General features: G+C 39.8%; 1 protein-coding gene across 7 annotated transcripts in view; it reads left to right on the top strand.

Moving 5' to 3' along the window:
- The window catches only part of IL15 (interleukin 15), a 78,257-nt gene extending 70,467 nt beyond the window's left edge, over positions 1 to 7,790 (top strand). For all 7 annotated transcript variants that reach the window (XM_035023014.1, XM_035023012.1, XM_035023013.1 and 4 more), the window contains 3 exons: positions 713 to 757; positions 2,986 to 3,123; positions 6,478 to 7,790. In XM_035023014.1, coding sequence (XP_034878905.1) covers positions 713 to 757; positions 2,986 to 3,123; positions 6,478 to 6,588 — 294 coding nt within the window. In that variant the 3' untranslated portion in view covers positions 6,589 to 7,790. The remainder of the gene's footprint in view (positions 1 to 712; positions 758 to 2,985; positions 3,124 to 6,477) is intronic.
- The last annotated feature ends 7,606 nt before the right edge of the window (positions 7,791 to 15,396 follow it).

Here is a 15,396-nt window from a genome sequence, read left to right as displayed (position 1 = left end):
TGGACTTTGTTACAAATATATCAATACTGACTCATCAATTGTAATAGATGTACCAGGCTAATGCAAGATAATAATAATAGGAGAAACTGGGGCGGGGCGGGGAGGGGATATATGGGAACTTTCTGTACTTTCTGCTCATGTTCTATAAACATACAACTGCTCAAAAAATAGTGTATTCAGAAGGCCAATCTCAAACAATCATATACTATATAAGTCCACTTGTATAACATTCTTGAAATGATACAGGAATGGAGAGGAGAGAAGTGGTTGCCAGGGATTAGAAAGGTGGGGGGTGAAATGTGTGTTAAGAAAGGTGGTTTGGGCTATAAAACAGTAGGAGGAGGATTTTAATGATGTAACTATGTAACCGTGGAGATGGTTACATGAATTCACACATCTGGTAAAATTGAGTAGAACTGCACCCATCCATTATTGCACATCGAACTGGTGAAATCTGAACAAGGTGAGTGGATTGTATCAATGTCAGTTTCCTGGTTGTCCTATTGTACTGTGGTTATGCACAATATTACCGCTGGGGGAATGGCCAAGGGGGCACAGGATCTCTATTTGTTCTTACAATTGTGTATAAATCTGAAATTATCTCAAAATAAAAAAATTTAAAAAGCTTAATTTAATGCTTTCAGTAGGTTGTTCTCACTATATCTAAAGGAGGGCATAGTTTTTCATATTATCTAATTTTGTTTCCTTTCAGTCTATACATATTGATACCACTTTATATACTGAAAGCGATGCTCATGTGAGTATAGTTTATTTTTTTGAAAATTGCTATATTTTCCAGTTTCAAAAGTTGAAGAAGTATATCTTCATAAATTTACTGAAGGATGTGTTGTTTTTAAATCTAACTTTCCGTGTGTTCTGACAACATATGATCAATGAATTTTATAGGTAACTGTTGAGGTTGTGGGACTTGGGGGCAGAGAACTACAAAGATGCTATTTTCATAATGGTACCAAATCAAAATCTGAAACAGCCTTTTCCATCAATGTCAAACAAAATATATTATATATTTTGTGATGCAATTAGATCATGATGCAATTAAATGCAAAAATCAGGTTAACTGATTCAATTTAAAACTATCCACCATATCTGTTGTTTCCAGTGCTGTAGTGTATTACCACCCTTAATCAAATTTTCTACAAGTCGCTTAAATGCATTCATGTTCTACACTTTGCGTGAATCTCTACAATTGTCAGAAGAGGATTCTGTCTGGTTACCCTCTATGTGAGAAAAGAAATAAACAGAACTCATAAAACTTATCAGAATTCAAAAATGATCTTGAACTTGTCTCATTAATACCCTGACATTGCCAAAGGTGTGTAGGATTTTAGCCATGTTGCTGGTCCTTCTCTCTGGATTGGCTACTAAAAACCAAGAAACAAATCCCTGACTTCTTCATGTTGTGGAAAACAAACTCTATGTTGTGCGCATGGAGAACCGTGAGTCCGCTCTCAGTTAGGACCTCTCTGAAATAGAAGATTTTTGCTCCTGTGAAGACTTCCTTAGCTTTGGGAGGAAGCCTTCATCATGAACTAGAAAAAAAAAACAGATGTTCATCAGCCACTTGGCTAGTGCTGCTACACATAGAAATTGTCTGCCTCTTCGGCTTCAGCATGCCTTCCATTTTTCCAAAGTAGAGTGCAGTCAATTAACCCCCCAAACTCAGCATCCTGAGATTGCTTTTTTTTTTTTTTTTTTTTTTTTTTGCAAGAAGATAACCTTGTAACTCACGGGTTACAGAAAGAAGCTGAGGTTGAAATTTAGATTTAAACTCTGGTTCAGCCCCTACCTAGCTGTGTTACCTTGCAAGTCACCAAGCATGTCTGACCCTGTTTTGCTTATTTATTATTTTCTCTATCTATCATCTATCTATCTGTCTGTCTATCTATCTATCTATCTATCTATCTATCTATCTATCTATCTATCTATCTATGTGGGGACAGTATTTACCCTTCAATCCTGAGCAGCTGCTGTGGGACATGGGCATATGGCCAGTGCCAGACACATAGGTGGGTTCCTTCCTTCCTTCGTCCATTCAGTAAGCATTTGTGGAGTGCCGGCTGGGTCCCAGGCACTGTGCAAGGCAATGAGAACAGAAAGTCAAGTCGTGGTCAAACCTCCAGATATTCATCAATGCTTCTTTTAAGTTTAGGCTTTTGTTCAATGAACCGTTGTGGGAAACATACTTCTGCAGCATCTGAAAGATCCCTTTCTGGTTTGGCCAGCCCGTGAGTGGGCAATACTCCTACATTGATTTTTCTTTTTTTTTTTAAGATTTTACTGAATTATTTGACAGAGAGAGACACAGCGAGAGAGGGAACACAAGCAGGGAGAGTGGGAGAGGGAGAAGCAGGCTTCCCGCTCAGCAGGGAGCCCGATGTGGGACTCGATCCCAGGACCCTGGGATCATGACCTGAGCCGAAGGCAGACGCTTAACGACCGAGCCACCCAGGCACCCCGATTTTTCTAATACATTTCTTGGAATCACTTTTGCCTCTGGAACTTTGGAACTTGGCAGAAATAGCACCATCAGCAGCTATCACTGTTTAAAATGTTAACAACACAATCTGATTCTAAAAATTCTTTCAGTGCACACTATCCATACTAATGTTTTGAGAGAGTCTCAGGCTGGTATTAGCACCCTTTTACAAAGAGGAAATGTTCTCAGTGAGAAAAAGTGGCCTATTATTTCCATGTTTTCTAGATTTATGTTCACTCTTCTGTGTAATATTACCATCCTCTTAGATTGTTTCGTTGTCAGTTTGTTTGGGTTTGATTTCAAAGCCAAAAAAGAAAGAAAAAAAAAAAGCTGTCTCCTATGTAAAACTTCTTGGGGGTATTGTGTTTCTTTATAAAATATTTGGATTGACTTTTTAAAAAATCATAATTACATCTATGTAAACATGCATAATGGAAAGGTCATTTTTTTTTTTTTCCAAAATGATTCTCTGTAACTCTTATTTTTAGCCCAGTTGCAAAGTAACAGCGATGAAGTGCTTTCTCCTGGAGTTACGTGTTATTTTGCTTGAGTCCAAACATCATCTCCTTAATGAAACAGTGGAGAACCTTATCATCCTAGCAAATGATGGTTTATCTTCTAATGGGGTGAGTTTTCTAATAGTCAGACGGAGCTTTGTCTGATGCTCTCGGCTTGGGTGGGAGAAGGCATTAGCTGGATATAAGGAACAAGCAGCTCTCGGGAGAGGGAGTTCATGTCTGCGGAGTGGCCGCACCACTAGGGTGCGCATAATCCTAAACTGGTTTATCAATTTATTCATTCAACAAACACGCCCTGCATGACGCCAGGCGGTGCACTTTGGTGCGAGAGTGATGGTGGTGAACCAGGGAGGTCATTGCCCTCAAGGTGTTCATCCCCAGGTGCAGTGCAGAGCCATGAATCTAATGACATAGTTAAGTGTTTAGCGTCAGGAATAGCAATTCGCATTTATTCGGTTATTACTCTATGCCAGACAACACCGTTCTTCAGCGGTGATGTGGCAATTCCTTGCGTCCTCACAATAAATCTGTGAGATAGGTATCGTGTGTCTGTTTTAAGGCTGAAGAAATTGGAGCACTAAGGGCTTGAAAACACTTCCTCCAATTTGCACAGCTGGTAAAATGGGGAGCCAGGATTCATACCCAAGCAGTTTCACTTCGGGGGATGTCTCCTTCTTATCCCCTGGCAGGACAAATGCCTCAGAAAGTTAATAATAAACATATTAATAATTCAAGTAGAATTTGGGCCACGCCAGGCACCACGAGCAGCATGGTTGCGGGGGGAGCAAATGTGAGGAGCGCCCACAGCGGGCGTGGGGATGAGCTGCTCAGAGGCCCTCAAGTAAAGAGCGTGATAGCTTTCCCAGCACAACACCAGGGGCTAAAGTAGAGTGGAAAGAAAGAAGTTTTATGAACAAAGAAGGCATAAGAATAATTCATTAATTTAACAAACACTTTGTGAGCCTCGTTGTAGGCCCTCGGGAAAACAGACGTGAAAAAATACACTTGGTCTCTGCTCTTAAGGGACTTAAATAAACCATAAAATAAAGCATAAATAAAGCAATCAGAAGGAAATGAATAATAATAACTCAGTTATTTATTAATTCCAGTGGCCTAAAAGAAGATAGGTAAGAGGGCTAGGATTCCACTTTAGACATTTACCTACTAAGCTGACATTTGGCCAGGACAAGAGGGAATGAGCCTTGTCTCCGGGGAAGGATGTTGAGGCAGAGGTGACCGAAAGTGCGGAGCCCCTGAGCTAGGATGGCTGGACGCCGTGGACTTGCCCAAAAAATGCCAGGTTGCTTTAGGTCTTTGCTGAAATGTCATCTTCTCAGTGATGGCAGCTCTTCACCTTGCAATCCCTTCCCACGCCCTGTCCTCTTGTCTGCATGCCCCACTAACTGGTGTTTTCCTGAATGGCTTTTGTCTGCTTTTCCCTACTCAAATGCCAGTTTCGAAGAGGCAGTTATTTGTGTGTGTGTGTGTGTGTGTGTTTTCTTCAGTGCTGTATCCCAACTCCCCAAACATTGCCTGGCATATTCTAGACAATGTATTTATGAAATGAACATACTGATGTTTAAAATACTCTTGTGATATGTTATTTCTATGTTATTGGTAGAAAGGCTGAGCCAGGCAACAGATAACTCCTAACAACATCCCTGGTGAACTCTTTTTTTTTTAAATTTTTTTATTGTTATGTTAATCACCATACATTACATCATTAGTTTTAGATGAAGTGTTCCATGATTCATTGTTTGCGTATAACACCCAGTGCTGCATGCAGAACGTGCCCTCTTTAATACCCATCACCAGGCTAACCCATCCTCCCACCCCCCTCCCCTCTAGAACCTTCAGTTTGTTTTTCAGAGTCCATCGTCTCTCATGGTTCATCTCCCCCTCCGATTTCCCCCGCTTCATTCTTCCCCTCCCGCTATCTTCTTCTTCTTTTTTTTTTTCTTAACATATATTGCAATATTTGTTTCAGAGGTACAGGTCTGTGATTCAACAGTCTTACACAATTCACAGCACTCTCCATAGCACATACCCTCCCCAGTGTCTATCACCCAGCCACCCCATCCTTCCCACCCCCATCACTCCAGCAACCCTCAGTTTGTTTCCTGAGATTAAGAATTCCTCATATCAGTGAGGTCATATGATACATGTCTTTCTCTGATTGACTTATTTCGCTCAGCATAACACCCTCCAGTTCCATCCACACCGTTGCAAATGGTGAGATCTCATTCCTTTTGATGGCTGCATAATATTCCATTGTATATATATACCACATCTTTCCTGGTGAACTCTTGATGCCCATGGTCACAGTCACTGTGACTGTGATGTGGTGTGTTCAGCACATCTAATGGAAGGAGCGGGCAGGCTGCACAGAGAATTTCATTGATTATGTCAACTGAGATGCATCATGTAATATCTCTGCCTTGTTGGTTGACATGATTATTTTCAAGGAGGACAGTTCTATATGGAATATGACAGTGCCTGGCATAGAGGATGTGCTTGATAAATGTTGGTGAATCTGAATTTCAAATGCTTAATGGATGTAAAATCTAATTTTGATTTTTGCTGGTATGGCTTGCATGGTTCAGATGATCTCTTAAATAGTTTATTGGTGATGACTACATTTGGAAGATTCTAGTTATCCATGAAATGGTGTTTGAATTACAACTTGTGGTCTTCACCTAAATAGTTCAATTCAACTGGTAACGACTAGGTGACTCCCGTGTGCTAGGCCCTGTGCTAAATGCTGGGGAAACAAAGATGTGTGTGGCTTTGCACTCTTAGAAAAGCCTAGAGAATAATAGCATAAAAAGCGTGAAACTCCCTAATATCAATATAATATATGATGTGATAGGAGGGAGGTCTGAGAATGTGGAGATGGAACATTTAGAGGAACTCCTCGGTTCAGGAATGCCTTCCTGGTGGAGATAGCACCTGAGCGATCTTAACCTGAGTAGTGGTAGCTACAACGGCAATGAGGAACCTGCAGAGAGAAAAGTCAACACGGGAGGGTAGCTAATAGCATGATGTGCGCATGGGGGTAAAGGCATGAGCTCAGTGTACTTAGGCTATGTCCTTTGAGGTGGTGGGGACAGGTGAAAGAAACAGGTGAGGATCACTTCAAGGCCCCTGTGTGCCATGCAGGGAGGCATGGACCTGATGCTAGAGTAGACGACCAGAAGGGTAAATGACCACTCAAGGGCGGTAAGCAGAAAGTCCATGATCTGATAGACATGGCTTATTTTTCCAGTGTCTTTAACCTATTATAGGAAAAATAAGCCCAAATCAAATCTCCCAGTTCTCTTTTCCAGTGGTTCTTCCTACTATGATATTAATTTGCCAAAGTTTTCATGTCTTAAGACCTCACCGTATGGTTCAAATGATGTGATATTCCCAGGAAAGAGATACAGCAGACTTTCAATCTAATCCTTTCTTTTTATTTGGCAGAATGTAACTGAAACGGGATGCAAAGAATGTGAGGAACTGGAGGAGAAAAATATTAAAGAATTTTTTCGGAGTTTTGTACATATTGTACAAATGTTCATCAACTCTTCTTGATTGTAATTGATCCTCTTCAGCATTTCTGCTATTAACAAACATCTTCCCATGGCTTAAAGGCAATGAAACTCTCTGCGGTTCACATGGGCTGCCCAAACCAATTTTTCTAACAAAAGGATGATCTGGAATTTTGGATCGGATGAACTCTTGGAAATGAAGGCAGAAAAATGGCATTGAGTAACATGGTGTCTATGAACTGTCCTCATAATTATTTTGTTCACTTATTCTTAATTTATTATTGAAGTTGTACATATTTGTAGCATAATATAAAATATTGAATAAAATTGTGTACCTACTTTATCCTTTGAAATTGCACTGATACTTACCCCTTTAAGGAAATAGGGGACATTCCTTCAAGGGCAGGAGTCAAATTACACAGCTGGCGGGGCTGAGCACCACTGGGCAGGTCAACTCTGTGCTCCAGCCAGTCAGGAACTGCTAACCACCAGCCTTCACTCACTTCTCCAGTGGGTGTCCCACAAGGAGGAAGAATTGACTCCCAATGAGAAAGGAGAAATAGGTGGGAAACAGGTGCTTTACTCTGTAGCATAGTTATTGATATCAAAAGCATCTGTTACCAAAGACAGTGCATGAACCTGGCATGTACTGCGCATCAGTGAATCTTAGGTGGGAGTGACAATAATAAACCTTCACTGATAGGTAGAATCGTGTATGGAGAACTTGTGATTGTAATGATGTTAATATTTCCATGCTTTCCCGAGTGCAGGTGTTCACTTTTTTTTTTGCTACTTTTGTATAATAAAAAAAAAAAACTGCTGATTTGTTAGAGCCAACATTATCTGATAAAAAGTAATTGTTTATATATTTTTGCACTATACTGTCTGAAATTTCCAAGCTCTTTTTTAATAAAAGTCTGACTAAGGTGAAATATTTTTGTCTCCTCATAACTTCTTTCACCCAACTCACTTCTGGCATTCTTCACTCGAGGGGCTACAGGGTAGGAGTTGATGTCCTGCGAATTCGATTTCACTCCATTTCACAATACGAACCAGTTCTCTATCGAAACATTCTTTTATCCCCCGGTACCCAGCCCATGCTCATGTGTCTCATTGCTCTAGTCAATGTATGCTTAAACATTTCTTTCAAGATAGTTTTGGAGAAATCTGTATCCTATTTGACTTCCGAAGAGTCATGTGTCGGCTATCAGTTTGTTCCCTGACATCAGTCCAGACAAATAGTGTTTGACAGCCACACTTTAAAGCTTAAGGATTGAAATTGTGACAAGGTGTTTCGTTTGCTCATTTGTTTTAATTTCATCGAAATGGATTTCTAAAAATCTACCTTTCATTTTCTCCCCCCTAGCTTTTCTATGGATGGAGATTAGGAAAAACGCACCATTTTTAACTGTAAGTTGCCAATCCAATCCTTAGACAGAAGTTAGCCTCCTTCCAGTGTTTGTTGGGATGGGAGAGGGAAATCATAATGGCAGTCACATCACCAATAATCTTTTATGGTGACCAATGACCCATTCTGGCTATATAAGCACACAGTGGGTTTAAAGTTTGGCATTTTCCAGTGCTCAAAATTGGGATTCCTTCCACATTAGTTACTTAGTATGGGTCTTCAGTTAATCGTAAGGAACTCAAGGCATAGAGGTACAGCTCTCAAAACATTCTTAGCTAACTTAAGAAAAGAACTAATTATGTAAAACAGCCTAAGTTTTATTGTTCAGGCCTGAATTCTTTTTTTTTTTTTTAAGATTTATTTTTTTATTCTTTTATTTGACAGAGAAAGATACAGCGAGAGCAGGAGCACAAGCAGGGGGAGTGGGAGAGGGAGAAGCAGGCTTCCTGCCGAGCAGGGAGCCCGATGCGGGGCTCAATGCCAGGACCCTGGGACCATGACCTGAGCCGAGGGCAGATGCTTAAGGACTGAGCCACCCAGGCACCCCCAGGCCTGAATTCTTAACAAGATCAGTTTTTCATTTCTGTTTCAAAGGTTTTCCTTCTCGAACTGTCCTCCTTAGTTAGCCAGCCCGATGTTATTTGTGTAGTTTAGAATACGTTGTTTTTATCTCACTTATTGCCCTAAATGCTGGAAGCATTTGCCTTATGTTACATATAATAAAGAAAGCACAAATCCATAGACTTAGAAGCTCAAATAGTAAAGGCAAGCCTGATAAAAATTAGGTTTACAGTCTGGAGTCATTTTGATGGATTATATTCTTACTCTTTAAAATTTCAAATGAAGAAAAAGATATATGAGAGAATATCCTTTCTACACTCTCCCTGGCAATAAGCAAAAGAAGGGTTAGAAGGCAGAGGACATGGAAATGCAAACTGAACCAATACATAATTTGTGAGCCCAGAGATTATTAAAACCCCATCAAAAGCCTAGTTTTCCATACTCTCATTTTTTACCTTAGAACAGAGAATTGATGGAATTCTTTTCTTTTGCTGCTTTTACTCCTGTTGTGAGAGGGGCTTATTATGTGTTTCTCTATGTGTTACTCTTTCTGTCCATCAAATTTAAAGGCTCATAAAGTCAAACCAACATACATAACATGAAAACCAAGCACGTGATCGATCCCTTCCCCTCCACCCAGAAATACTAGAGAAAGCATTTTTGTTCCTTCATCTGTGTTATCTCAGGCTTAGTGTAAGTTCTCTGTATTCACATGTGAGTCACAGTTAACATATGCATGTCATGTATAAATATTCTGCCCAGAGGAAATCCCATTTCCATAGAGATTTAGTTCAATGCTTCTGAATGTGTCTGATGATTGAATTTTATTTTCACTAAGGAATTTATTATGCAAGGCAAACTTTAGCTTCATTGAAAAGTCCCCTAATTGTATAATCTATCTGATGCAACAGAGAAGAAAAATTAATGAATCGTTAATAAAGAGTCATGATTTTGTCCTTGGTAAAAAACAAACGGAGACCAGCCTTGAAAATTCCCTGAGCAGACAAAATCAGTTTAGTCATACGAACAAACACTAATTTAGCTTATTTTGCAAGACTAACCTGACTGGGTCATTTCTTGCTTATGCGTCTGAAAACCATAAGCAAAACCTAAACTGTTTCCCAAGATGGATATGAGGTAACCATTGACCAATTCCTTTTCATTTAAGAAAATTCTAATGTAACCAATCACTGTGAAGAATAAATCGTCACTGCTCTCTCACCTTTAAAGCTGCTACTCCGTAACAATATACCCCTGAGCTGCCTTCCATCTTTTGATTTGGATGCTTCTGGTTTGCAGACTGCCTTTTTGGTGTGTGCACAATAAACTTTCACTAATTACTACTTCAGTGATTGACTGGTTTTATTTTTCTGTATTTCTAAATTTATTTTACCTCTTTATTTTTTTTAAAAGATTTTATTTATTTGACAGAGAAAGACACCGCGAGAGAGGGAACACAAGCAGGGGGAGCAGGAGAGGGAGAAGCAGATTCCCCACTGAGCAAGGAGCCTGATGAGGGGCTCGATCCCAGGACCCCGGGATCATGACCTGAGCCGAAGGCAGACGCTTAATGACGGAGCCACCCAGGCGCCCCTATTTTACCTCTTTAATCCTGGATTTCAAAATCAGTTAACCACTAGAGGAACTGAAGTGGAAATTGTTACACAGATGTCAAATTGGAAATTGTACATTGAGTTTTTACGAGCTGTGTCAACACTTTCGGAATATTTTCAGAAGATGCAGTGTCACCCTAAAAGTGATATGTCTTCATCATCCTCACTCTCGTTAAGGAAGTCACTCCTTCAGCCGTATCGTAACCTGGTTTATTGAAAGCCAACTGGGTGCGAACATGATGGCGGCCACTGCAGTTACAAGTGTGAGGAAGGCATCCATAGGTTCGGCCCTCGTGGGGTTGACATTCCAGGAGGAGAATCCTGTTATCCCATTAACCACTCGTGTGCTTATTTGGTTACCAGTTCTATGAAGGGCACCAGGTGAGCATATGAAGGAAGCAGCCGATCCTTCCAAGCTGTCAGAGCTTCTTTCAAACAGTGGTGTCTGAGCTCTGCTATAAATTATAAAGACTGATTGTGGGGGGCGGGGGATCCATCTGAGAAACATCCTGCCAAAATCTTCAGTAAGGAAGGATTAGAGCACGTTCAAAGAGAGGAAGAAAGGCCAGAGTGGCTAGGGTCAGAAAAAGCAATGGAAGAAGCTGGTAAGATAAGTATCAGCTGGTCTTATAGGCCACGTAAGGATATTGGTGGTAAAAATTTTGCTTTATATTCCAAAAGAAAGAGGCTCTTACTCTGACATGTGTGAAAAATACAGCAGGCTTTGTTTCTGCTGTTGAGAAAAGAGTCAAAGTCAAAATCCCCTTGCCTCTAAATCCCGGGATAATAAAAGTATTTCTAATAACAGCATCTTATATGGACCTCATTATTGGAGTCATTTTAATGAACTCCTTGCAACACTTAATGGAGACTAACTTTGGCAAGTAATTATTCATTCACTGTCAAATGCAACAAACCTGTTTGCAGTATATATGACTTGACGTCAGGATTAACATGTAAATCCAGTTTTGGGTTCTGAGGCCTGCCAGAATTGATCCGTGGTCCAAATCTTTCCACCAGGAAGTCTTTTTGAAAAAAGGATTTTTCAATCACTTCTTAATGAGAACTAGTTGATGTAAGGGAGACCAGTCATCTTCATCAAGAAAACTGGGGCAGAGAAAGGCCCCAGGATAAATGATGGTACTCTGCTGTCTGGTGGCAAGGCGTGGTTAAAACAGGGGATGGGAAGGTGCAAGATAGGTGCAGCTTGGTGGGTGGGTGGGTGGGCGGGTGGTGGGCAGGGAGGAAGTTTTGAAAGCACAAACACATATACTCAGGGGCTCACAGGGTTCAGCTGCACAATGGTCAAGAAAAGACAGATCTGAGATGTTTATGGAGAGGATAAGAAAAAAGAAACATTTCTGAATAAGCAGCTAAGAGCCTACAGGTGAGACTTTAGAATGTTAGGCCAGTGATGGCTCCCCATGACAAGTACCATCTTTTCAAGGCTTTTAAAGATCATGGGTCGTCAATGAAGTTCACTTTCCTGAGTTATTTAATAAAATCAAAGCCCCCAGTGTGTCTATGAGTTCTGCTCTCTAAGGACACACCAGGCTGATGGAAATAATATTCATTCTCCTACACTTTTATGGTTCTTTAAAGTTCACAATGCACTTTTATCTATATGATTTTATTTGATAAGAGCTTCTGTCCCTCGTGGGTCTAGACGAGAAGAGATGCAGACCTATGAAACATTTTGCTTATGTTGCTGATGTGTAAAAAACAAAGACAGAAAGAAATCACCTGAAATGTTTGTCCATGTTCAGCTATGTATTTTTAAATGCCCTATTGCCTGTTATATTTCTTTTCAAATAAGCATGAGCACAATACTTGGGGTGAAAAATTATTTGTTGTTAAAGAAACCAAACAGAGCTTAAGCATGTATTTTTATTCCATATTTTGATATTTTTTCTTCACACAATTCTATTCTGGTGTTTTGTTTGCTTTGCCCAGATGGCAAATGCACCATTAAGTTTATTCAGCCTGAATTAATTATCTTTTTATAGTAGAAGAAAATCCTCTCCTTGTGACAAGTAAGATGTTGGTGCTGTATTTATGAATAAATAAGGGCAGCTGTTATACACAGCATTATTAATAGCATCACTTTAAACATCTCATGTGACAAGAAATCCACTCTCTTCAATATAACAAAAGCTCTTGGTGTCCCAGAGTTTATGAAAACCATAGACCTGTTATCCACATCGCAGCGTCAGAAAAACATCACACTTTCTGTAGCAGAAGGATTTAATGCAAATTGCAGACATAAGACAGTACTCCTGTGAATGGTTATTGTCTTTGCTCGTCATTTGGCTCTGTCTTGAGTGCTTCACAGGTGAAGCATCTGGAGAGCAGCAAAGCACCTCTCCTCCCAAACAGAAAGTTAACAGGCAACCACAAAGTTTGCCTAAATGGCCACAATGATGCTATTCCCTGCTTTTCAGTTGAATGTCTTTTTAATGACTGATACGGCCAATGCAGAAGGGATTATTTTTTTTCCTTTGGTAAGATAGGGTAGGTGTGCAAAGCAGAGAAACCCTTTCCCCTTACAGAGAGCTCTTCTGAACTCTGAGCCAGAAAAGATAAGAAGTATAACCCCTTGTCAACATGATGAGATCCTAACCCTTCAAGGCATCGGACTGGGCTTAGACTTCCCCTCTTTGAAGGACCTGGTTTCCCATGAAGCCATGCTATTTCTCAGCCAAGCTGACTTGTCCCTAAAGATTTATTTTATTCTTAGTCATCTTTATCTTATTTCAAACACCAAATGTAAAATGCGCTCAGAGGAATAAATATTTGCAAGCACTGGCATACCTAGGGCTGACCCCACTAGGTGTGGGCTTTAAGTGGGTGCACGTCTGCGGATAATTGTCTGCAGAGAATAATAAAACTGACTGAAAGTCTGTCTGCTTTTATGATCACTATGTGTCAGTGACTCTAAATGATGCCAGGGGAAAAATATTTTTGGAAGTCCGAGTTTTAAACATTGCTCAGGTTATATTGTTTGTAATAATATACATGTGACCTGCAAGTTGGCACCTATTTATTACTTATGTTTCATAAACATTATATTTTCTTAAGATTTTATTTATTTGTCAGAGAGAGAGAGAGTGCACACGCACAAGCTGGAGGGCAGAGGCAGAGGGAGAGGCAGACTCCCCACTGAGTAGGGATCATGACCGGAGCCGAAGGCAGGCGCTTAACTGACTGAGCCACCCAGGTGCCCAATAAACATTATATTCTACGTGGAAGTTCACTTGGAGACCTCGGTTACATGGCTGGCCATCAACTCTAGTGGATTCAGTTGACAGTCCCTTCTAAAGTGTTCAGCCTTGTTCACACTGGTTTCAAGGACCGTTGGTATTTTCACTGCTCTGGTCTTGCACATTCTTTAAGCAGATTGAAATTAAACAAGGATAACGCAGTGAAGAGTAAGAAACTGAACATTACCTCAATTTTGATTTGTGTTTAGCATTTAAAACTGAGAAGGAGGGGCGCCTGGGTGGCCTAGTTCATTAAGCATCTGCCTTTGGCTCAGGTCATGATCCCGGAGTCCTGGGATCGAGCCCCGCATTGGGCTCCTTGCTCAGCGGGGAGCCTGCGTCTCCCTCTCCCTCTGCCGCTCCTCTTGCTTGTTCCCTCTCTCTCTCTGTCAAATAAACAAATAATAAAATCTTTATAAAAAAAGAAATAGTTTCCCGAATGTGACTAATAATTACCTTTAACTCTGAAATTTGATCTTTTTAAAGTGTTGTTTGATTTAAAACTAAAATAAAAATGAAGAAAATGAAATATTTCAGTGGCAGTATGATTTAGTAGTTGTCTAAATTGTGTCTTTTGTAGATGTCTCAGTTTCATTAAAATATACTTGTTTGTTACTGGGCAGTTATACAAAATGTTACTTTATCAGACTATCACTGCAGAATCAAAGTCTGAGCTGTTATGTAGATTTAAATCAATTAAATAGTTGTGGTTTTTTTCCTTCAGAAACTTAAAGGAACTTATAATTATTTGTAGTATTTTTGTGAAAGGAACAACCAATTCATAATTATTCTGAATTTTGTAAAGAAATGTATGTGAGGGAATTATACCAACATGAGATTATATTGACAGTGAATTCTCTTCTAGAAGCACTGACAGTGAAGAAGAGAGAAGAAATGTTAGCAAAATTCAAAACCAAGAGGTTTTGGCTTTGTTTTTTGTTTTTAAATGGAGACGAGAGAGACGCTAGTAAAAGGCCAAGTAGGACTAGACCAAGACACTAGTAAAGACTTGGACAAGACCAAGTTTTCATTAAAGAAGAAAGGGTGGATTATAATCTGTTTTTATATCACTATGTGTCCAGAACAAGTTCCAGAGGACGTGAAAGTTAATCTGACGAGGAGGGAACTGGACCCTTCAGGATAAAAATAAGCATTCTCTAAGGTTCAAGGAAGGGGAGAAAAGGATGAAGGACACAGGCAACACTTGATGACTTTATGGCTTTAGGAATATTTACAAAATGGTGAAAAAGAGTTGAGAACCTGGAGAGTCTAATCAGTATAAAAAATATATATTTGTTTTTGTCTTTTTTTTTTTGCCACAGACTTGCACTTAATAATAAAGGCTGGAATACCCAGCTTTTTAACTAACTTCAGTTATAAAATTATTGAAACTAAGTCTTAAAATCATGGCTGAAACTATATCCCAAAGTCCCCAAGAATGACGTAACACCCAAACATCATCTTTGAAAAACACTTTTTATCAATTGTGAAAGATCTTTGCATTGGGAGAGAAACTCCAAATAACTACTGATCAAGTCCACTGAGAAGAAATGAATAAATAAAGAAATGGAGACCAAATTTCTAGGAAAATCTCTTGTGTCCATGTTCAGCCAATTTCTGGGAATATGTATGTGGTTCAACTTATATAATCATACTGCTGATGATTGAAAGAGAGGACATTGGGGTGCCTGGGTGGCTCAGCCAGTTGAGTGTCTGACTCTTGATTTCAGCTCAGGTCACAATCTCAGGGTTGTGAGATTGAGTCTCGCATTGGGCTCTGCCTTGAGCACGTGGAGTCTGCTTAAGATTTTCTTTCTTCTTTTTCCTCTGCCCCTCCCCACTCATGCTCTCTCTCTCTCTCAAAAAGGAAGAAGAAAGAAAGAAAGAAAGAAAGAAAGAAAGAAAGAAAGAAAGGAAGGAAGGAAGGAAGGAAGGAAGGAAGGAAGGAAGGAAGGAAGGAAGGAAAGAAAGAAAGAAAGAAAGAAAGAAAGAAAGAAAGAAAGAAAGAA

This window comes from Mirounga leonina, unplaced genomic scaffold (assembly GCF_011800145.1).
Source record: "Mirounga leonina isolate KUSES-001 unplaced genomic scaffold, KU_Mleo_1.0 Mir_176, whole genome shotgun sequence".
In the NCBI taxonomy this organism is placed as follows: Eukaryota; Metazoa; Chordata; class Mammalia; order Carnivora; family Phocidae; genus Mirounga; species Mirounga leonina.
Note: the sequence above shows the minus strand (reverse complement) of the source record. Positions and strands in the feature narration are given on the sequence as shown.